Source organism: Rhinolophus sinicus, chromosome 3 (genome assembly GCF_057876585.1).
Source record: "Rhinolophus sinicus isolate RSI-liver-muscle chromosome 3, RSI-T2T, whole genome shotgun sequence".
NCBI classification, from domain to species: Eukaryota; Metazoa; Chordata; class Mammalia; order Chiroptera; family Rhinolophidae; genus Rhinolophus; species Rhinolophus sinicus.
This window is the reverse complement of record NC_142503.1, coordinates 168,062,424-168,085,728: the sequence shown is the minus strand read 5'-3', so window position 1 is coordinate 168,085,728 and position 23,305 is coordinate 168,062,424. Positions and strand designations below refer to the sequence as shown.

The window sequence follows — 23,305 nt, the reverse complement described above, 5'->3', positions numbered from 1 at the left end:
CAAAAGGTTTAAAACGGAAAAAGAAATCTTGCCATGAGAAAGAAATACCATTTACTGTTTTATTTTATATTATCTGTTTCACAGCATGTATATATGAAAACTAGTTCATGACACTTCCCACTGCTCAGGCGGGCAGCGGGCGGTCACGTCCCACAAATGTTTACCCAGCCCCCGCTGCACTCCTGGCACTGCGGTCTGCATAGGGAGGAGGCAAAAAAATCTCGAAGGCCCAGTTCTTAAGGAACTCACTGTTTAGGAATTCAAGACATCCATGCAGAAGCATTTATACCCAAAGCCTTTGTTTCCATTTTCTCAGAAATTCTTAAGATTCTTACAGATGGCAACTAAGTGCAGAAAAAAAGATCCATTCACCCCCTTCAATTATAATTCTAGAGCAAATAAAATATTTTGACTAAGATGAAACTAGAATGTCTATGTGAAAATAAATTTACAATCAACCAGGAGGAGCATATTTTTGCTGACTTTACTTTTTCCTCTTCATGCACATTCTTTTGAAAATGGAATACAGAATTAAAGGGGAAAAAAAAAAATTCCCCAAACTTGGGAAGAACTATACTCTCTAAGTTGGAAACAATGCTGTGGGAGAGCGTAAATCTAAACTAAATCTCAAAAGGCACAAATTAGCTTAGTGGCTCACTGTTATTTTTGTGCTTTCATGGGGCCATATGCAAGTATGAGGTCTTTGATCAATTACTTGACAAATGAATAAGATATACAAGACTAAATGTGAGTCAAACATTCTAGTCTGCAAAGAATTAGTGTTGCCACATTAGGGAGCTGCTACACTAAGCAACAAAGCCTTTAAGAGTACTTACAGGGAAGTGGATTAAAGGGACTGTCAGAAGCACAGCAAACAGTATGCATAGCTTCACAGTCATGACAACAACATCATGTGGCAAGTATTTACTATAACCTTGTAGTAGATCTGATGCCACTTCATCTGTAAATGTAAAAAAATAACAATAAGGATCACATTATAAACTACTAAGATGTCAATAACAGCAAAATTATTTTCCTTTGCACAAATGGATCTTAACAGATTTGGGATTCCCTGGACCCAATCGATCTCGGGCGTTTTTCTGGTGCCAAAGCCAATACCTTTTCCTCAATACCACAATGTTTTCTAGAATCTCAGAGTTGTGTATATGTTACCTGCTTCACTGACAGTGCATCTGTGAATTCATCTTTCATGAGAGTGCAGTTTGAGGGAAATGGCTTGCTGAGCAGGCCAGTGAGGGAAGCAGTGACAGAATCTGTACGAGGCCATGCTCTGCTCCACGGTGCTCTTCCACTCTCCCAATGTCTTCCTCACCCCACGCCAGACAAGGGGTACGAAAAGAGAGGGTATTCAAGAACTTTGAATACCTCTGCCTCGTAGGGAAAGATCAGTTTGTACTTAACACAGAATGATGCTATTTGAATTTGAGAGTGGACATTTTGGAAAAGATGTTTTGGAGGAAATAAAAAACAAATCAAACACACCTCTGTTTTCAAGGATCTTAAAATTTAAAGGGGAGATGAGATGAATGCACACATACAATAGTGTATAAACACAGATACACACGTAAGTGGCAGAAAAAGATCTAAATAAAGAGCTATGGTGATTCTGAACAGGGAAAGATAAATGTGGCTTTGGGGTGAGAAAGAGGGAAATCCAGGAAGGCTCGGGAAGAGTCATCATGACATAGTGAGCAGCAGGATGGCAGGAGAGCTTGAATTCCGGGACCACACAAACTAATGTTCAACTCCCACGAATTAATAGCAACCTAACTTCTCCAAGTCTCTCAGTTCTTACATCTGTAAAATGGAAACAATAATATGCTGATCTATAGAGTTACTGAGAACATTAAATGAGTTAATGTATGTGTGCTGACACGAAAAGATGTGGGGAAGAAATTCTCTCTAGGAGCAAGGAACCAGCACTAGCAGAAGCCCTCAAGTAGTGGCGGGAATATGCACCTGAGAAAATGAGTAGCCCAGGAGTCCTAACTACATTGGCTGAAACAGAGTATGCTGTAGTGTAAAGAGTAGTGGGTGGTAAGGCTGCAAATGCATTAAGACCCAGCAATGGAACTCTTTATAAGGCTTGGACTCAATCCGGTAGGCCACGGAGATGCAACAACTTATGAAGAATAGTATATTATGATCTGAACTAAGCAGGACAGACTGGAAGGAAAAGAGACTCACAACAGGGATAACAGTTAGAAGGCCACTGTCATAATCACAGAGAGGTACCGAGAATCTGAATTAGACTAGAGATTATGGAAATGGGGAAGAAAGTAATTGTCTAAATTATCAAAGACATACTTTACACAATGTGGGACAACAATGGACTGAGTAGGAGATTATAGCTGGATTTTATTCCCAAATCTGTGAGATACTTGTGAGTTTTAAAGAAATATGGCAAACTATTTTATTTCCACTTTCTGAACCATAAAAATAAACTATTAACACTTACTGCTTAATAACCTCATAGACTTTTTAAATGATCTTACTATTATGGAACATTTTGGCATTGGCCAGGCTCACCAGAGAAACATTTTTTATTCCTCACCATATAATGTTTTAACATTGGCAATCAGAGCCAATATTATTAATCTAGGTATATGTTTATAGGTCACTTCAATCTGACAATTTAAGTATTAACTAAGCCTTGGGAGCCCTGGATGAAAGGACCCCAAACAGTTCCAGAAGCCTGAAGAACTAGATTTATTATATATTCAAAATATGTTACATGCCCACTCTCTACTTTCCCAGGATTAAAACCTTTCTTCTGACGCAGTGAGCTCTGTGTTCTTAGCTGAGGCTTAACATATGTAAGAAACAGAGTATAACACGCTGCTCTGGATTCAGAAAAATCTCTGCAAATCTCAGTAAGGACCTGACAATGATTTCTGCAAGTTGCATCTGCTATTGAAGTCAGTAGGCTGTCCTGTTTAATACACATTAGCACACTGGGTATGAAGTTTATAAACATTACCACAGAACAGAGGAAAGATCACTGAATTAGTATTCAGGAGACCTGCCATTAATTGTGGGACAGGCTACTTCACCTGTATGGGTTTTAGTTGCTCATCTATAAAATGAGTTGAAGACATTAACTTGTGACCCTCTTGAATAAGGTCTCAGGCTTAATTAGCAATTTCTTTCTACAAGAATGAGAACCTACTATTGTCCCAGTAAGAAATATACCATAAAAGATTTCCCCTAGTTATGATTAACAACCCCAAAGAAAACCACTATGAACAGCAAATCAATATCTGAATCTTCTTCTGTCTTTGAATAAGAAATTTCTTCTCTCTCTCTCTCTCTCTCTCTCTCTCTCTCTCTCTCTCTCACACACACACACACACACACACACACACACACACACACCTACCACGTGCTTTTTCTTGGATGTGTATTTCTCCGTTATATAAAATGTGGATACTCTGAAGAATTTGCATTGGCAGAGAAGGATTAAGTCAGAGACAACATAACAGCTTTACTTGAGAACCAGGAAAATCCCTGTGTAGGAAACATTTACAGGATGAAACTGTTTAGCCTCTGTGTTCAAGCAATGATTGAAGATAGATAGATAGATAGATAGATAGATAGATAGATAGATAGATAGATAGATATAGAGATATGCATGGAGCGTAAGTGAGCCAGGTTTTCCAAAAGTTCACTTTGACAAAAACTTGGAATGAGGAAATCTGGTTTCTAATTCCTGAGGAAGTAGCATAGTAATAACAGCATTGGCTTTGGAGAGAGTCAAACTGGATTCAAGTCCCATCTTATTCATTAGCTGCGGTATCCGGCCAAATTACTCAACCTATATTGAACCTATCCTTGCATAGTTGTCACAGGATTAAACTAGGCAGTGTATATAAATACCTGGCACCTACATAATAAATGTTAGCTCAATAAATGTATTAGCATCCATGGGTCCTCCACTTTCCTTTCCATCTGAGCTTTCTTACAGTTTAACACAGCTCCTAAGCATCTTACGGTAAGTATGTAACCATTTCTCAGCTATCCTGGAGAGCCGTAGGCCCTTTGAGGTTCCTTCCAGATAGCTAGCTCTATGTATCTACAGGGAGGAGGAGGAGAGGTCCATTTTTTGGACTTTTTCCTCAATGTTTAGGATCCCTAAATATAACAGTATTTGGGCCAGATGGTAATTTTAATTTAGAAAAATATACAGCTGTTCTGCTATACTGTTTTTGCTGAATCTCGACAAAGACCCTAGTATCTTATTGATATAACAAAGTCTTACTGAGCTCAAGTCTCTACAAAAACTAACAAACACAACAACCAAAAATAGAGCTTTGTATTTCAAGAATTTTGTTTCATTAGCGATGATCAAAAAGCTTAACGATCTGTTTTGATTTTCTTTGTAGTGCATCCAGCAGTGAACTATGCTCATGTTGGAAATAATGCTTTTCCTGATGGTATACACAGAGCTCTACCACTCTTATTCTACATCAGTACAAAAATGCAGAGCAGATTTGGATTAATGAGTGGACTTTGAATTAATATAGAGAACTAGAGTCTATCAAAAATAATATTTATTCTAGAACATTTTTTAAAAATTAAATAATTATTGCACATTTCTTATAGAAAGACATCAATGTCCCTTAGCCTGACATTTTCATCAGGTGTTTAAGAAAATTTTCATATAAAGCTATTAATCTTGACCTTGATCTACCTTCATAAGAGAAAGAAAATCAATTCTTTAAGGCCCATAGAGCTATCACAGTGTTGCCGTGAATTCTGGCGGCCTGAACAAATTAACTTACTAAGGAAAGACAGAAATAAAGTCCATATTCAAGTGTGAGATCAACTATGGAACAATTTATTTTGTGATCTATAATTAAATAACATACTTACCATAAAAAGTGAGGTACCCAAAGAGTGCAGATATAAAATAAATGAGAAAACTTAAAGCAATTGCTGTATTGGTTACATTCTGCATTCTTTTCTTTGAAGGGCTAAAAGACAAAAATGGCAAAAGTAGAAATCAGTGATCTGAACCGTATCTACGGAAACAAATGTCTCCCAAGCTAATCAAGAGTATCCCGTAATCATTCAAGACCTAGTTCATTAATAACTATACACCAGAATTCCTGATTTGAAATTACTGCACAAAGGTCACGCTTCCAGTAAACATTCTCAACTTGGACAGAACTAACTTTCGGTTGCTTTGTTTTATTTTAAACTAATAGTTAGAACCCAGTGATGGGAGGGAAGAACTCATAAAGGAGACTGTCATCCAATCTGAAAGTCCTAGAAGTAAAAAGACATACTTAATACATTTAAAATATTCCAGGATTCTATGGTACCTTTGAAGTTCACAGTAGATGGGCAATATGGAGGTATGGCAGAGAAATGAAAAAGCCATGGTTGGTATAGCATAAACACTCTGAAAAAAATTTTTTAAGATAAAATTATTAAATGCTACTCTGTTGAAACCACTACTTCATTTGACAATAAGTTCAGTTCTTCAAAAAAAAGTCAATTTGGTTAAACTTATTTCATTTTTTCATAAATCATCTCTATAAAATAGGTTGTTGAGTTTTTTGTTTGTTTGTTTTTGTTGTTTTTTTCAAAGAGAGACACAACTACGTTCACCAGCAAATGTTTTCCTTGATAGATGGCTTGTCTGTACCAGTTAGATATTTATTGGCTGGCTTCTGCACTATGTTACTTTTACTATAATCACTGCTGCTTCTATATTATTTGGGTAAGATAAAAATAATTTAGGTGAGATAAATAATATTTAGGTAAGATTCAAAATAATAGCATCTTAGAAATAACTGTATCGTAATTCTCAGTCTTGCCTAATGTATGCATTAGGAAACTTAAAAACATCTTATTACCCTAAGTAGTAATAATTGTTAATGCTTTTGAACTTGCTTTCACCAACTCAATCCAAGGAAATATCACCAATTTAATCTAAGGGAATACTGAAAATATGAATCACATCCTTAGAATCTCTGGCTAGAGTCTTTCAGTTGGAATGAACAGATTTATACTAGACTGACAAATTCTTAGAGATCCACTCCAATATACAAACATAAGTTGTTTTTTTTTAATTAGAATACTTAAGAGCCAGAGGTAGTTACTAGGCAAACAAAAGTTACCATGTAAATGAAAATAGTGTCTTTATAAAATGGATGGTGATGATTTACTTTCTTTTTTCTACTCTAAAAAAATTTCCCCTAACTTGAGCCTCTTCAGCAAAAGAAGTTCCAGATGACTGAAGACCTATCTTGGGATATAATGCCTCCTTAAATATCTGAAGGGAATTGGGAGGAAGGAAAGCTGTAGTGTTTCTTGGGGCTGGATTAAGGGAATGAGAGTTTAATTCACAAACTCTCTTTCCTAGATTGCTTAATTTCCTGGCTTGTCAACTACCCGACCGAGATCTTTTCGGGCACACGGAGGCCCTTACCATGTAAAAGATGTGGTAACCTCCCCTGTGGGACCAGAGAGGCATTTCTCATGTAAAAACTGGGGATATAAAGGAAAATTCTGCATGGAGGAATTACCACACTAATATGCTACACTAATAGAACTGCACACGAGTGGAGGGGATTCTAGTGTCTAGATTCTAGTATTCTGCTTTTCAGCAGAACCAAAACGTGTAGATGAAGAAACTTGCAGCAACAGGGAAGACCTCCAGCTCTCCTAGAATGGTAGAGATCACACAGATCACAGTTCCTGTTGCCACTGCTTGATGCTCAGAGACTCGCTCTTGCAGACATCTCCAGCATCCTAGGTCTCTCAGACGAGGCCAGGGGACTTGGCCTTCTGCTCTCCGCTCCAGGCATCATAAATTTCACTGCTGGAATGTCAGCCAGAAGACCTACTGGCAGGGCTCACTAGCTGGTCCAATGATGAGGCTGTTTAGCTACAGACCAAGGTTCTCCTCACAAGGGAGGAGTTTTTGATATAATTGGCTATTTAGCTTTACAAGTCCAGAGGGCAACAGGAAGTCTGTATCCACAGAGGACCTTATTGGCCAGACCAGACATTTGGTAAATCTGTTCTTTTAGGCAGTGGCCCATTTAAAACAGGCTCCATTTAAAGGCATGCCAAAAAAAAAAAAAAAGGTGGCTGTTTCATAATGGGCCACCCTGTGTTAAATAATATTATTCTTCTGGTAGGCAACCCTATACTTAGCACTTTCATGAAAATTAATTACTTACAGGTACAAAGACCTAAGAGACCCTGTTACACAAATCTCTTAAAACTTGAAATGTGAAAAACCAACCAAAAGTATCTGTTAATAACTTACACACCTCTTTGGAGAAATGAAAGAGCTTTGGTTTACAATCATCTGTAGCATTTGAAATCTGTTTAAGAGGATTGAGGGGGAAAAAGAGAAACCAACAGTCATTAAAAGTCAGAATACATCAACAAACATGATGAGTTTATTATTACTAGGCTTTCAAATAAAAATATTTCAAAACAAAGTTCCAAAATGCAATATAGTCATTGCTTTTCCATTTATTGTGGGGAAAAATCATTATTAGTCTTACTTTTTTTTTTATTCTCTTTAGCTTAAACTAAAAGAGGAAGAAACTGAAAAGAAAATATAAACTATTACCTGGAAGTATTGCTCTTTACAATTTAATATCAGAGGACAAGGGATGGACCATTTTTTAATTATTACCTGTAAGAATAAATCGAATCAACACTCAGATTTTTTCTTATAAAATTCATGACAAAAATTTGATTTAAAATAGGTCAGCATTATTTCAATTAATCTAACACCCACGCCAAATCACATGCGAGCTAACAGAAGATTCTTTGCTCAGATGATTTTCCCCAGTTAGGATGGGTCCCAATGGCAGGGTTATGAGGGGTACTGCATATCTGGTTAGTGGGAATTTCCCATTAAAGGCTGAGAGTACTCTCATGTCAACTTTCAAAACCCTAATAGCATCAAGGCATTAAAAAAAAAAGTGCAAATCAAAATGGGAACATAATGTTTTTAGTGATAATGGTAGAAGAATATGGTGATTTTGTGGACCTGGCATCAGTAGCAGATAGAAAAATATTAATAGCCATTTTGGAAATGGCCACAGGCAGAAATAAGTAGAGACCTTATTCAAAGGGTGAGCTCAGAGATTTCTGATATGTAAGTACTGTCCCTCCTTGCTTTGTTCAGACTTCTATTACTTTCAGGGAATGTGGATAAAACTGGCTAAGAATGAGAACACATAGCTAGGGAACTCCAGCTGTTAAAAATAAATTTTAAAAAAATTAAAAGAAATCCAGAGGGATGCCATTTCCCAGAAATAATCATGGAAATGAAAATGTTTCAGGATTTTACTCTTAATTATGGCCATCCTGTTCCTAGACCTATAGTTGTGGTTGTGTCAACATCACCATTGTTGTGGTGGTTTCAGGGCACATAATTACTCTGTAAATATTTGCTCCAGGCTAAAGCCCAGCATACAAAGGGGCAGGGGAGAATAAAGGAAGCATTTGTCCTTTGCAGGAGACCAATAAGTAAATACTGTTCCTATTCCTAGTTCTATTTTGGTATTTATCTAGTTTTGGATTTAAAACTAATTCAACCAAGATTTTATACAGTGATAAAACAAATCTAAGGAAAACATATACTTTTAGGATTTAGGATTAAGTTAATGAGTGAACTAAAGACTAACTCTTCATTAAAACCTTCACCAAGGGGTTGGGGGAAGAATTATAAGGATAAACTAGGCAAATTGCGTTGACATTTCTAAATAAATTTTCAATATGTAATAAAACTAAATGTTCAACTTACCAAGGGGAAAGAAAGAAATCAAAAGTAATAATGTCATCATTCTTTTTCTGATATGCTTTAAAAAATAAAAAAGGATGAGGATGGGGTAGGGTGGAAGCTAGAGAAGCAACGCTGTGTTACTGGTCTCTCTCTTTAGCCCTGCTCCTAGTTCAGTGTCTCACATTCCCCCTTACTAACAGTGATGGTGGTGGCAGCAACAGCCATTTATTGAGCACTTGTTGTGTACCATGTACTGTGATTAAGGTCGTTATGTGAGATACTGCATTTATTTTATCAGCTGTTATTACTAGGCTTGCAAATCAAAATATTTCAAAACATTTGCTCCAAAACGCAATATAATCATTATTTCTCATTAATTAGAAATATAATTAGCAGCCTGATTTTATATAAATATATAATTCAGTTCTATAGCTAATTTCTCTGCAGAGATAGATCCCAACCCCATGCATGCCTGCACAATAGACTAGGGTGGATAGAAGTGATCTCCTATAAAGCAGAAGTACAGAACAGGAATGGAAAGGTACCCAACAACAAAGAGGAACAGGGCATCCTAGCTCAGGGTGAAGACAGAACATGGTGAGAAGATAACTCCAGGGGTCATTTGCATAAAAGGCCCTTCCTTCCCTCTGCTCCCAGCTTTCCCCTCTTTCAATGCTCAGCTCAAGTTTTATTTGCTTCCACATCCTCCTTTACTCAGCTCTCAGCGATCCTTTCTCTCCTCTCAACTCTTGCAATTCTTATTCTGAAGCAAATAAATCAATACTTAACTATGTATTGCCTATATTGTTCTCTATTTTTTTTCTAGTAAATTTATCTTATCTCACCTACTACTAGATTGACAGATCCTTGAGTAGTGTCCAGGTGAAACTCCCATAATTCTACAATGCCTAGCATACTGCTCAGTAGGAAGAAAGCTTCTGACTAAAATCCATTCAATCGTTCTCTATTTTGTTTACTGACTTATTAAAGTCAGAAACTAATCTGTACTCAGACAGAACTTTTGGAAAGAATGGAAATACATTTGTGTTCTAAAACAGACCAAAAAAGGTAGATCTATCTGGTTACCATCATTCTGAGCCACTGCTAAAATAAAATTTATTTTTCAAACTTTAGATATTTCAGAGGGGGCAAAACTTGATGTTAAAATTTTTTATGCAAAGTAAGGATCTGGAACAACAGATACGAGTATAGGTTTTGATTTGCATTATTTGTAGAGTGTAATTTAAGAAAATAATAGTTTTCTGGATTTAAAAAAAATGTAATATGCTAAACAGATTTACAAACACATACTGACAAAACAATCAATGAAAAAATTGGCGTCTTTCAAAATAAATTTGGGTGAATATATACGTGTCCTTCCCCAACTACTATGTATTTCAAAACCTAATACTTAGAGACTCTAAAATAAATATGCCAGTTAAAAAGAGCATTAAAAAAAAGTGTATGGTGTCACTTCATTGTCCCATTGAGGACCAAATTTAAATAGTGCTCACAGGTAAAAATCTGAGCAAATAGTTTGTGAAGCATTACAATAAACGCAGAATAAGGGTATTATTCCTATATGACACTACAGCAGAAACCTGCATAGAATTAGAGTATCTGCAATGACAGATATGAATACTGTGAAAACTATGTACAATAGATACATTGTATCAATACATTTTACCTGCTTCAAACTATTGGCTATAAAAACCAAACCACTCCTACCTGTGCAATGCTTGCATTGCCAATTATCTGTGAGGAAAAAATTCAATGTTATCTACACTGACTTTCTTTAGCATCCATATGGTTATTTGCATACACAGGCCACTTCTAACATGTAGTTCTTCTCAACAATCAAAATATGAGGAAAATATTTGTTTCCCTCTTCATTGTGGGGGCTAAAAAGTGCATGTTCATGGATGTGAACTAAACTTACTGTGGTAATCATTTCTCAATATATGTAAATCAAGCCATGCTGTACACCTTTAACTTATACAGTCAGTGCTGTATGTCAATTGTATCTCAATAAAATTGAAAGAAAAAAATCTGCAGAAAGTATATGTTCAATTCACTTACTTGTAAGATACAGTCAGTCAGACAATTTGAGGGGGAAGGGCAATGATTTTAATGTTGATAAATTCAACAAATGATTAAATGTAAACACTGTGAAGTATTTCAGTTTCAAGAACATTCATCAAAGTATAACTATTTCTGTTCATTGAAACTAGCGTCACTTCCACCTCACTTAAATAATCGAAGTTGTTTTATCCTTTTATCCCAGGAGATAGTCTGCATAAGTTAAATACATCCTACGTTGTTTTGACAGCACAAAAATCTGGCTATATAATATGGTTTAACTACTGATGTATTATCTTGCTCTTTTGGGTCGCATTTTTCTTTTATTTATTTCTCATTAACAAGGGAGAGTTTAATCAAACTTAATGATTTTAAGAGTTTAATCAAGCCATGTAGATATGCATCATTTTGGCAAGTTTAAAATGATTAATCCTACCTTAGTTTTGACACATACTACAGAATAAACTATACAAAGAGGAAAACGATTTTTTCAAAATTTCACACAGATACTATCTTTGGAATGTTAAAATCTGTATTAGAAGAATTAAAAGAAAATAAGAAATTCAAACTATCTTTTATCATTATATTAACTTATGTTATAAATATTGAAATAAATTAATTTTACCATCTGGTATTTTTTCTATGTTATAATAAAAATAAGCTAATTTTAAAAATAAGAAAAAATATTCCACATGTAAAGAAAAATATTTCTTTGCAATTTTCTTTTTAGCAAAACTTATCTATGATGAATAAACCAGACCAGACAGAATTCAGGCACCTCAGTTCCTAGTAGATCTCAAGGGTTAAATCCCAGAAGCTCTGGTTTCATTAATGGAACAAAGTTTCAAAATTAGGATGACTAGTATCAAACTGATTTTACAATTAAAACCAGCCTGATTCTCATGCTTGACTACCCCTACACACATTCACACACAGTACTGTACAGAAATAAAATGATACACAACCTACACAAAGAATTATACTCCATCTAAGGTTTTAATAGAATTGGTGTGCTCTCCTCTCTAGTTAACCACAAGAGACATTGAATTTGAAATGCTGCGCTAGCTAAGCCTCTTCAAAATAGATAAAATGAAGGAAGTAATTTTCTGGAATAAAAGTGCTTTTAATAACACACTGAAATAAAATGGGATACCTCCCCAAAACAAAACAGAGCTAAAAGAAAAGAAAAAAAAGACATTAACAGAATGAGTTCAATTTTAGTGAGGAGATAAGCAATACACTATATTTTAAACTTACCACAAGAGCAAAGAACACCATAAAGAAAAATGATAAACTACTTGTGTAGCCAAGAAAGCCTGTAAAATAACAGTAAAATAAAAAGCAATTTATAAGGAAAATGATCCCAGAGTACAGCTAAAGCTATACATCTTGGGCATGTTTTCTATTACAGTGTTTGGTATCTGGGGCTTAGGGCTGAGAATAACAACATTCCAACTATCTGTCACAGATCATTTATGTAGCTCTGTACAGCAGAATTGGAACTGGCTTACCACTAATGGTACACTGTAAGGAAAGGCTGCTCTTTAATGTTCCGCTGTAAAGATTTTATTTTAGTGGGGCAGACAAAATACTACTGCAAACCAAGTAATAGGTTAACTAGACAGGGCTGAAGGCCGAACAACCTAAACTAAGTCCAAGCTCAAAATCATGCACAACCGCCACCCATCTGCTAAAAATGTGGTACTGTGAACTTTCAAAGCCCCTTAATATTATTTCCCTTCTTTTTTTAAACAAATAAGGTCCTTTTATAAAAAGACTTACCTATTTTAGGAAGAAGTGCAAGAGGGAACACAATGACAACACAAATGATTATTAGTAGTGTTTGTCCATCAAGATACCAAGACCTGTTAGAAAACAAAAAGTTCAATTTTAAGCATAGGACTCCAGTGTTTGAGCGCACGTGCATGGGCACACACACGCACAGACACACACACGCAGACACACACACAGACACACACACATACACACACACACCACTAAGAAAAGCCCACTTCCTTTTGCTAAGATATGTTTTGTGGAATCCTGTATTCTTATTAATGAATTTACATTTAAGAAATGTATTAAAACAATGAGATGCCATTTTTCAACTACCAAATTAGCAAATATTTAAAAATATGATAATAGTCAGTGTTGGTGAGGAGTGATGAGGTATGCACAGAACTGGAGAAAGTAAAAACTGTGTGTATTACCTTTCTGAAAAGCGATTTGGCAATAGATATTGAGAGCTTACAAATATTTAACACTTACAAAAGACTATTAAAATAAGGAAACAATCAGCAACAAAAAAAAATTTTGGTAAAAAGATGTTTATTGAAAACATTTTTTAAAGAATGAATATTGGAAACTAACATCTAAAACCATGACAATGTAAAAATAGATAATGGAACTATGAGACCATCATAAAAGGAATATTTTATAGGTATAATAATATAATTAATATTCAGTAAACATCATAAATATATGTAGCATGATAGAAACGTTGAGAAAAATTATAGGTTCATTAAAAACGGAAAGGAACTGCAATAAACTGATAGCCATTATCTCTGGGTGGTAGAATGATGGGTAATTTTTCTTCTTTATAGTTTGCTATATTTTTCAAATTTTCAGAAAAGGGAATGGATTACCAGGAAAAAAGTATTAAATTTTTCATATAAAAGCATTAGAATATTGAATGAGAAAAGGTAGGTTAAAAGTGGGACGGTGTATTTAATAATTTAAAAAAAAAAACTGGATGCACATAAAAAAAGTTAGAAAGTTACACTTAAAATACCAAAAGTGTATATTTCCATGTGATAGCAATATGAACCATTTTATTTTCTCCTTGTTTGCATAAATGATATCAAATTTTCAATATAAAATACTGCATAGAAGTTTTAAAAAGTTAATTTCCCAAGACTATAATAGTAGACTGTATAAATTAAACTACTAAAATTATTTTTAACATAATATTTGAGGATGTGGCATAATTGGTCCTTTACATGTTGCTAGTGATCTTGTCAATCTAGTATAGTACTACCTTCTGGAAAAACATTACTAATATGTAGCAAGAGCAATAAAAATGTGGTAATCTACTGTAAGAAAACAGTTTAACATGTAAAGAATTCTCTGTGCATGCAGCTGTTATTATAACATTATTATAATATTAAGAAGTTGGGGAAATTCTATATGTACAACAATAGAAAATATTTAGATCAATAGCAGCATACTCAATGGAATATTATGCAGCTTTTTAAAAAAGATAATTTAGTAAAACGGAAAATGCTAATAATAGAAATATAAAATATATGATTATTAATTATGTTTTTAAAAAGTATTTTGGGAAATATTTAAAGGAAATAAAATGATAACGGTGATTAGATATGAGATGGTATTATGTGTAATTGTGATTTGCTTTCTTTTCTAAATTTTCTGTAATATAGATATATTTTTACACTGAAACATATACATCTATACAAATGCATAACAATAACAGAGCAATATTCATGCTAACATGGAAGGTGGGAACATCAAAGACAATAGGCATTACTCTTTCAAATAATTTGGTAGATGTTCTCAGAATTCCCAGTTTGTGATAATGCATCCTCTTTCTTTACCTGATAACCAAAATCTCCCACTACCATGTTAAATTAAGAAAATGGATAATTTCCTAGAAACATACAACACTGAATCATGAAGAACAGAAAATACGAACAGATCAATAATGAGTAAGGTGAGTGAATCAGTAATCAAAAACCTCCCATAAAAGTCCAGGACCAGATCATTTTACTAGTGAATTTTAGCAAACATTTAAAGAATTAATGCTAATCCTTTTCAAACTCTTCCAAAAAATTGAAGGAGGGAATACTTCCAAACTCATTTTACAAAGTCAGCATATCCTAATACCAAAGCCAGATAAAAACAGTACAAAAAGAGAAAACTACAGACCAATATCCCTGGTGAATGTAGATGCAAAAATTCTCAACAAAATATTAGCAAACCAAATTCAATAGCACACTCAAGGGATCATACATCATGATCAAATGGTATGCAATGATGAGTCAACATCCAAAATTAATAAATGTGATACTGCACATTAACAGAATGAAAGATAAAAATCATATGATCATCTCAATAGATGCAGAAAAAGCATCTGACAAAATACAATATCCTTTCATGATAAAACCCCTCAACAAATTGGGTATAGAAAGAATATACCTCAACATAATAAAGACCATATACTACAAACCCACAGCTCACATCATACTTAACAGTGAAAGGTTGAAAGCTTTTTCTCCAAGATCAGGAACAAGACAAGGGTGCCCACTCTCATCACTCTTATTTAATGTAGTACTGAAAGTCCTAGCTAGAGCAATCAAGCAAGATAAAGCAATAAAAGGCATCCAAATTGGAAAGGAAGAAGTAAATCTGTTTTTCTTTGCAGATGATACAATCTTGTATATAGAAAATACTAAAGACTCAATGAAAACAATTGTTAGAACTAATCAACAAATACATATATATTTCATACATATTTCAATGTCATATATACACATATACACATATATTACATATATACACATACACACACACACACTTATACACACACATATACAGATGGTACCAAAAAATGTATACACATTTTAAGAAAATAAAAAAACTATTAAAATTGTAATAATATATACCGATAACAAAAGATGAATACAAGTCACGTTTGACTTCTGCAATGACAAGAGGTGCTCAAAGTGGTTACCATCAGCGTCCAGACACTTCTGATTACAGCAAACTACTGCTTGAGCAACACTAACCAAAGTGTCCACTTGTATATATTTTTTTGGCACCACCCCCCGTATATGAGTGTGTGTGTGTGTGTGTGTGTGTGTGTGTGTGTGTGTAACACTGAAATATTATTCAGGCAGGAGAAAGAAGGAAATCCTGCTATTTGTGACAACATGGATGAACCCTGAGAGCATTATACTAAATGAGGTAAGACAGAAAAAGAAATACTGCATATTACTTACATATGGAATCTAAAACATGCTAACTTAGAGAAACAGAGCAGAATGGTGCTGGAAGTCAGGGGAACCAAGGAGATGTTGATCAAATGGCACAAACTTGCAGTTAGAGGATGAATAAGTTCGGGGATCTAATGTACAGCAAGCATGGTGATTATAGTTAGCAATACTGCACTACACACTTGAAAGCTGCTAAGAGACTAACTCTTAAATATACTCACCACAAAAAAGAAATAACTATGTGATATGATAATTACTGAGGTGTTAGCTAACACGGCTTTGGTAATCATATTGCAATGTATAAGTGTATCAAGTCAACACATTTTACACCTTAATCTTACACAATGTTATATATCAATTATATCTCAATAGCAAGGCAGGAAGAAAGGGAGGGAAGAAGGGAGGGAGAAAAGGTCTTCCTCTACGTGGTTTCAACCCCTGGCTTCTAAGGTGGATTTTATGATTCACTGTTTCTCTTTTTACATCCTGGTTTATGAGGAAGTCCTCTTGAATGTATCTTTACTGGATACTACTGGGTACTGACAACTTCATCCTTAACAGAACTGAAGGAACAGCCGCAGAAATAGCACCATGATCACACCTTTCCCTTCTCCACACTAATTCATGTCTTTAGAAAATGCATATGCCAGAAACTAAAACCTATTTCTATGTCTAATGCACCTGAAGCTGTGCTCTCTGCATTTACACATGCCCCTCAATTCCAGGTTCGGAGGAGGGCCTAAGAGTACACATATTAGCAATACAAGAGGATACTCGGCACGTTAACCTTCTAGGCACTCTTAAGTAAGTATGAGAATGGGAACTTCAAAATACCCCTCATTGAGGAACACCTGGCAACTAAACTTCTTAAGCTGGCAAAAGGCCCAGGGCTCTATGACTAAAATCTCCTTCCCTCTGGGACCCATATCAGACCCAGACAGTTGCAGCGCCAGGAGAAAAAAGGCCCAAAGCAGCACCAAAGCAGATTCCATCTGTTAGTTCTGCTGTGCCTGCTGTCATGAAGGTAGAGCTGTGCAAAGGGAGCGCGTTCATCCTCAGGCCCGACCCTTTGCTCTTGCTTAAGAATAAAGGTACATTTTGAAATCCCGAACTTTGTAACTTATACTATGTTATACTTTATAATGTTACACTATCTCAGATCATAGTTTGCTCAGGTCCATAGATGCCACATGACTTCCCAAAGCACTGAACTGTGGTTCTGAAGATAACTTCACCACCTCCTAGTAGTAACTCAGAATCCCAGAGTTATGGCATGCTAGAGCTAGAAGAGATCTCACAGGTCATTTGATTCAACAGCTTTGTTTTATATGTCAGTAAAATCAGCAAAAGGATGACAATCATAGTGACAGAAGCAATGGAAATACTCTCTACTCTGAATAATCTCTCTTGAGTTTATGGTATTTTTCAGATATACCTTCATTTTTCTCAAGATTGTGCTTTCTTCACTCTCCTCTTCATAGTACTGAACTTTAAATTCCTAATATAAAAAGAACTTTACTCGAAACGTAATTTCTCTATCCCTGCTTGGCTATTGGTTATTATTACTCATTTCTTATCCTTATTAAGTTGTATTAATCAAGCCCATTGTAAACACAGTACATTTCTTTATCATTCAGCAACAATACAGGCAATATAGAAAAGCACAGTAAAAGTTAGTTTACATTTCATGTGCCTGTCACAGTCAACTGAATTGTGTTTGGCAATGGATTGCCAAAGAACAGAAATGATTAAACTTACAAAATAAAACCCCAGCCTGAGAAATACAAACCAGTAAAAAGAAATCTCAAACAGCACATATTAAATAAATATATTTTACAAATCAAGATTTTAGATGACTATACCAATCTTAATTTTTTTCCTAAGAGGAGGGAAAAAAGAATTATCTTACAGAACCTCTGTTTTCCTACTGTGATCTAAATATACATGCTCTTTAAGCCAATAAAATTAGAGTAAAAAGTTTTATACTGCCTAGAAAACTTGTTTGATCTGTGGATTTAATCCTATATGATAAAAATGTTCCAAGTATGAAATATAGAGTATAAATCCTTAGTTGTATCTCAAATGCTCTGGCATGCAGATGTTTTTTTCCCCCCATATTTTAATGAAAACCAGATTTATTTATAAGATGCTTTAATTTCATTCTCGAATGGAATGGAACAAGAGTATCATATGTTCTGAATTAGGATCTTACTCACATCCCATATCAATTTTGTAACTCAAATGCAAGACAACTTAATTGTGTCAATCATATTCCCCTGACAAGATCATTAAATGTTAACAGAGAGCTTCCAACTTTTAACAGCCATAGATTTTTAAAATATAAGTTATTCTATGAAAAATATAGATGTCACATAAAAGTTCGGTATTAAATATTATAGCTTCTGACTTCTAATAGTAATTTTTGAGATTAGAAGATTATGAACATAAAGTTTCTTTTTGATAAAATCTTTGTAAAGGTTTATATTTCACCAAGGTACATCAAATCTCACAGATAACCCAGAAAATAAGCACAACTAAAAGATTTTAACTGCAAGTCACTGTAAATCAAATCTTAAAATAATAGTATATCAATATCATATTGATCTCATAGAAGAAATATTGCTATGTAACTATTTAGAAATAAACTTCCCTACAGAGTTAAGTAAATTACCGTAACATTTGTTTCTTAGTTATTTTACAGCATGAAGCTTTAAAACCTAATGATTTATCTGCATTCTAACCATATCATCACTTAAATACATAATGGTTTTTAAAACTTTTAAATCCAATATAAGCAAATACATATATTACGTTTTAAACAAAATGAGGCTGTTAAAAATATGTGCAATTTTAAATTAAACGTCATAAGAGGTAATGCAAACTGGCCACAATATTTTGAAGTATATAGTTTTAAAAATCCATGCGTGACATGTAAAAATAGCATTTTTAAATCAATTTTTTACTGATATCAATGAGATGGGAGTTAGTTTTTATTTTATTTAAACAAATAAGAAAAAAAAAGTGAATGGCAATTGATTTAAGATGAAGCAATGGTAAAAGAATCACTTTTAGAGAAAGTAGACCCAAGTTTTAATAGCAGTTTTGTCACATACTACCTTAATTATTTGTAAAATTTTATATGTATATTTATCCCTCCTATTTCACAAATACACATAACAATAAAGAAATGTCAATAGAAGTCACCAAATTCAGGCCCAAGAAAAAAGAAAACACAAACGTGACAACTATTACGACTAACATAGTTTATGCAATACATTAAAATTTGAATCTGACTTTCCTGACAAGCAGAGTAAATAAGAAAAAAACACCTTTATAGCTATTATTATTGGAATTTTTTATTGAGCTATAATTGAGATACATTATGGAATTTTTTAATTCTCCATATTTACACTATGCTATCAGCTTACAAAAGCATGTGTATGTATAATATCTTATTTGATCATCCCAACAACTTTGTTAAGAAGGCAATATTGGTACCCCTGTTATACCAAGTGAAGAAACCTAAGGTTTAAAATTAAGTTATATGGCTAAAAGAAGTTAAATTAATTTCCTGAAGTTATTGAATATGAAATAGATAGGACACATTCCTCCTTACTCTTAGTCTAACATGTTTACTCTATTGCATATTGCCTTGAGTTATTAGCCCTAAACTATGAAAGAAATTTATCACATAGAATTCTTTGAGTAATAGACGTTGTCTTCAGTATTTTTAGCACAAGTGCAAAAGTGAATTTCACATAGCTATTTCTTATAGGAGCTGTTTATCAAACTAAGACATAAAAATTAAAAGTAACTGTATAAAGTTGTTGATACTGGTGAGCATCAAATGTGACAGAGTGTGGAAACCTTGTGAACTATAAAGTACTATATTAAGGCACATTATCTTCTGATAATGAAAAATCATTAAGAACTTCTACCTGCATTTTTTCACATTTTCTCGATGGTTCCTATTCAGATCTAAAGTATACCATACTATCCTTATAAATATGTATTTGCAGTTTTCTAAGTAGAATGATTTCGTGGAAGCCAAGTTGTAAAAGCTTGGCTTCCATGAAATCATTCTACTTAGAAAACTGCAAATACATATTTTGAAAATTTGCCTTTCAATCCAGGACAAGTTCAAATATTAGAGCAAAACAGCCAAATATTTATTTATTTTTAATTAAAACTTATTGGGGTGACAATTGTTAGTAAAGTTACATAGACTTCAGGTGTACAATTCTGTAATACATCATCTATATATCACATTGTGTGTTCATCACCCAGAGTCAGTTCTCCTTCCATCACCATATACGTATTTGATCCTGTTTACCCTCATCTACCACCCCTCTCCCCCCTTACCCTCTGGTAACCACTAAAGTATCGTCTGTATCTATGAGTTTTTGTTTCTTTGTTTGTCTTGTCTTTGTTGCTTTCAGTTTTACATCCCACATATCAGTGAAATCACATGGTTCTTGTCTTGACTTTTTCTGTGTGACTCATTTTGCTTAGCATGATAATCTCAACGGAATACTACTCTGCCATAAGAAAAGTTGAAATAGTGCCATTTGCGACAAAATGAATGCATCTTGCTTGAGATTACAGCTAAATATTTAAATGTAAAAGTCTGACAGGTGTTTTTTTTTTGTAGTTTAGAAATTATGTGTAATAATGACAAAAGAATTTTTCCTGTCTTTTCAAGTTTATTTTTCTTAAAATTTCTTGTTCTATGTAATGAAAGGAAAAGTATAATTAGTTTTTCCCCTAAAAAGAGATGAATCAATAGTCTTTAGAACCCAGTGTTTTTAAAATGAGAAAGCAAGTACAATGTGGTTTAGTATTATTTACAATTTTGTCAAAAAACAGGAAATAAAACAATTCAGTCCCTGAATAATAGGAATCTCACACAAGTATTTTTGTAATATTATCAATATGATTTACCTTTATCACTGTGGTTGGCTGAGAAGTGACAGCAGTATTACCCACTTTCTCCTTTGTTTAAGATCTTTACTATCAGTACTTTAAGCCTTCTTCCACCCTCCATCCCTCACCCCAAAGTTTCATCTCCCCCCAAATTTCTCCTTTACTCTTCTCCAAGATCTAGCTAATACCTGTGCCCTATCAATTAATGATGAATTAATAAATAAATGCACATGATGTGAAATATTTTTCTTACCCACTATAGTCTCCAGACAAAAATTCTGAAATAGCAGTAGGAAGCTCGTTTTTAATAATTAAAAGATAAGATGACATAGCTGCAAAAAGAAAAAGAAAAAAAGAGTTCCTGTTAGCATTCTATGATTTTTAAGCATTTAAAGAATAATGTATCCCAAAACACAGATATCCATTAGGTCTACGACAACATGTGGAAGATTAATTCATATTGCACTATTGAAGATATATATACTAAGACTGGAGATAAATAATTCTCCGTAGAGAAGAATAATTGTAAGCTTATTAAGTATCCTTTGTTTACATTTCAAGTCCAAGGCATTGGTATGAGAAAGAGTCTTAATTATAGGCCATTTATAAATGAAATTTGTTTGAAGTTTTACAAAAAATCTTTTATGATATCACCCCTGTCCAAGGCATCAGAGGTTAGTTTAGCAACAATTGATAAAGAAACAGGAGTTTAATAAATATAGGTAATAACATTCATTATTTGTTCTTTCTTATTAGAGACCGCCCCCCAGAAGTCTCACTCCCTCTCACTCCCTTTCTCTGTTCCCACCTGATCCATTAGACAAGCACATTATGGACATAGCATGATAAAACAAAACAAAATTCATAATAAATTACATTTTAAATTCTCTTCTAAAACAGATTACAAAAGAGTCAATGGAAACAATTAAGCAGTATTAAAGGGACAAAACTTACAACTTTTATTTCATTTTATTAACAAAACTCATCTGTACTATGTAATCAAAATCTGAAGCTAGCACTATTTCTCACATTTAATCTGACAGGATCCAAGAAATAACTAGCTTTTACAGCATTTTAATAATGATCCTATTTCTGATGTAGCTATAAAAAAAATCCAAAAACAAATCCTATAAACCTTCCATTACGTACTAGGAAATGTTTTAATATGGTTACAGAATACAGAACTCATTTATATGTAAATACTTGAGTTTAAGCTTAAATGCTTAAGTATATAGAAACCCAGATGATTTGGAGTCAGAACTTCAGTTTAACAGAGTAATAATCTCTCTTTCCCCCCAGAGGTTAAGTATATATTGAAAACGAGCCAACAAGAATATGTCCATGAAGAATAAACAGTGTACTCTGTGTGCACGTTAATTTTATTACTTATACATATATTTCAGGAAACACTTCACTTTCTCCTTGGACCTACAAAAACTAAGAACACAAATGAATGCCAAGTCTGAATGGCAAAAATCTGGGGGGAAATTGATTAAAAGGTTCAAATAGTTTAAGAAGAAGAATGTGTATTTCTCAATCAATATATTTAAGGGTAGCTGAACTTCTCTATAATTATCACAGTACTGTGTGACCACTTAACCCTGCACGAAAAAAAAGGATATACACTAGTTGGTGTGTAAATTGATATGAAGAGAAACAATACTTACTACACACACAAACATACACTCAATTTTTTAGAAAAATAATAAAGCACCTCTGACAAAGTAAAATTCAGTACAGTTAAATAACTAATCACTTCTTTGTAATGAAAATGTGTACATATACACACTTTCCAGTTTATGACTATTTGTTTCCTCAGAAGTACAGCTGTGGAAGTATAGTTTTTTTCCGCAGCAGAAGTACAGTATGTTTCTTCAAACTCTCTTTCACTCATGGGGTATTAACAATTGATTGTGAAAAAGTGTTCCATACTGTTTATATTCTCATAAGAAAAAATGTTATCAATTTGGCACAGAACAGAAGGAAGGTTTAATTTCCTCCCCTCAAGAATGTGGAGTCTCTATTTATTCCAAAGAATCATACACATACGGTATGATGATGAAAATCATGAACTGAATTTTCTAAAAATGGCTTAGAGCTACTTAAATATATCTTGCAGGGCAGCAGGGTGGGGGGAGACAAAAACAAGGAATGCAGACTTCCTACACAATGTAATTTATTATCTGCCCATCCGTCTTTCTTGCTTGGATTAATCCAACACCACATGCATTTCTAAAGTTTCAGACATTCATCTCTTTCAGTAATTTTCTATTATTTCTTTTAGATCTTTAGTTGTAAAAAGCTTCAATGAATATGAGATCATATTTCTTTCTAATATACAATCTGTCATTCTTCCCAGAATTTCTATTAGCCCCTGGCTAATCATTTGATCACTTTTATCCTCTGTTGCAGCCTTAACTCTTTGGATTTCAAATGGGTGTCCTATTTCATTAGATTCCAGTCTGAAGAACCATGTATATTTCAAGAAATATGAACTCACCAAACATATGTT

At 33.9% G+C, this 23,305-nt stretch overlaps 1 protein-coding gene across 3 annotated transcripts in view; it reads right to left on the bottom strand.

Moving 5' to 3' along the window:
• The window catches only part of SLC38A6 (solute carrier family 38 member 6), a 47,936-nt gene that overhangs the window by 2,559 nt on the left and 22,072 nt on the right, over positions 1 to 23,305 (bottom strand). For all 3 annotated transcript variants that reach the window (XM_019750775.3, XM_019750774.3, XM_019750776.3), the window contains 8 exons: positions 21,047 to 21,125; positions 12,641 to 12,723; positions 12,116 to 12,174; positions 7,616 to 7,681; positions 7,308 to 7,361; positions 5,346 to 5,425; positions 4,894 to 4,994; positions 837 to 961 (listed from right to left, as the gene is read on the bottom strand). In XM_019750775.3, the coding sequence (XP_019606334.2) occupies positions 837 to 961; positions 4,894 to 4,994; positions 5,346 to 5,425; positions 7,308 to 7,361; positions 7,616 to 7,681; positions 12,116 to 12,174; positions 12,641 to 12,723; positions 21,047 to 21,125 (647 nt within the window). The remainder of the gene's footprint in view (positions 1 to 836; positions 962 to 4,893; positions 4,995 to 5,345; positions 5,426 to 7,307; positions 7,362 to 7,615; positions 7,682 to 12,115; positions 12,175 to 12,640; positions 12,724 to 21,046; positions 21,126 to 23,305) is intronic.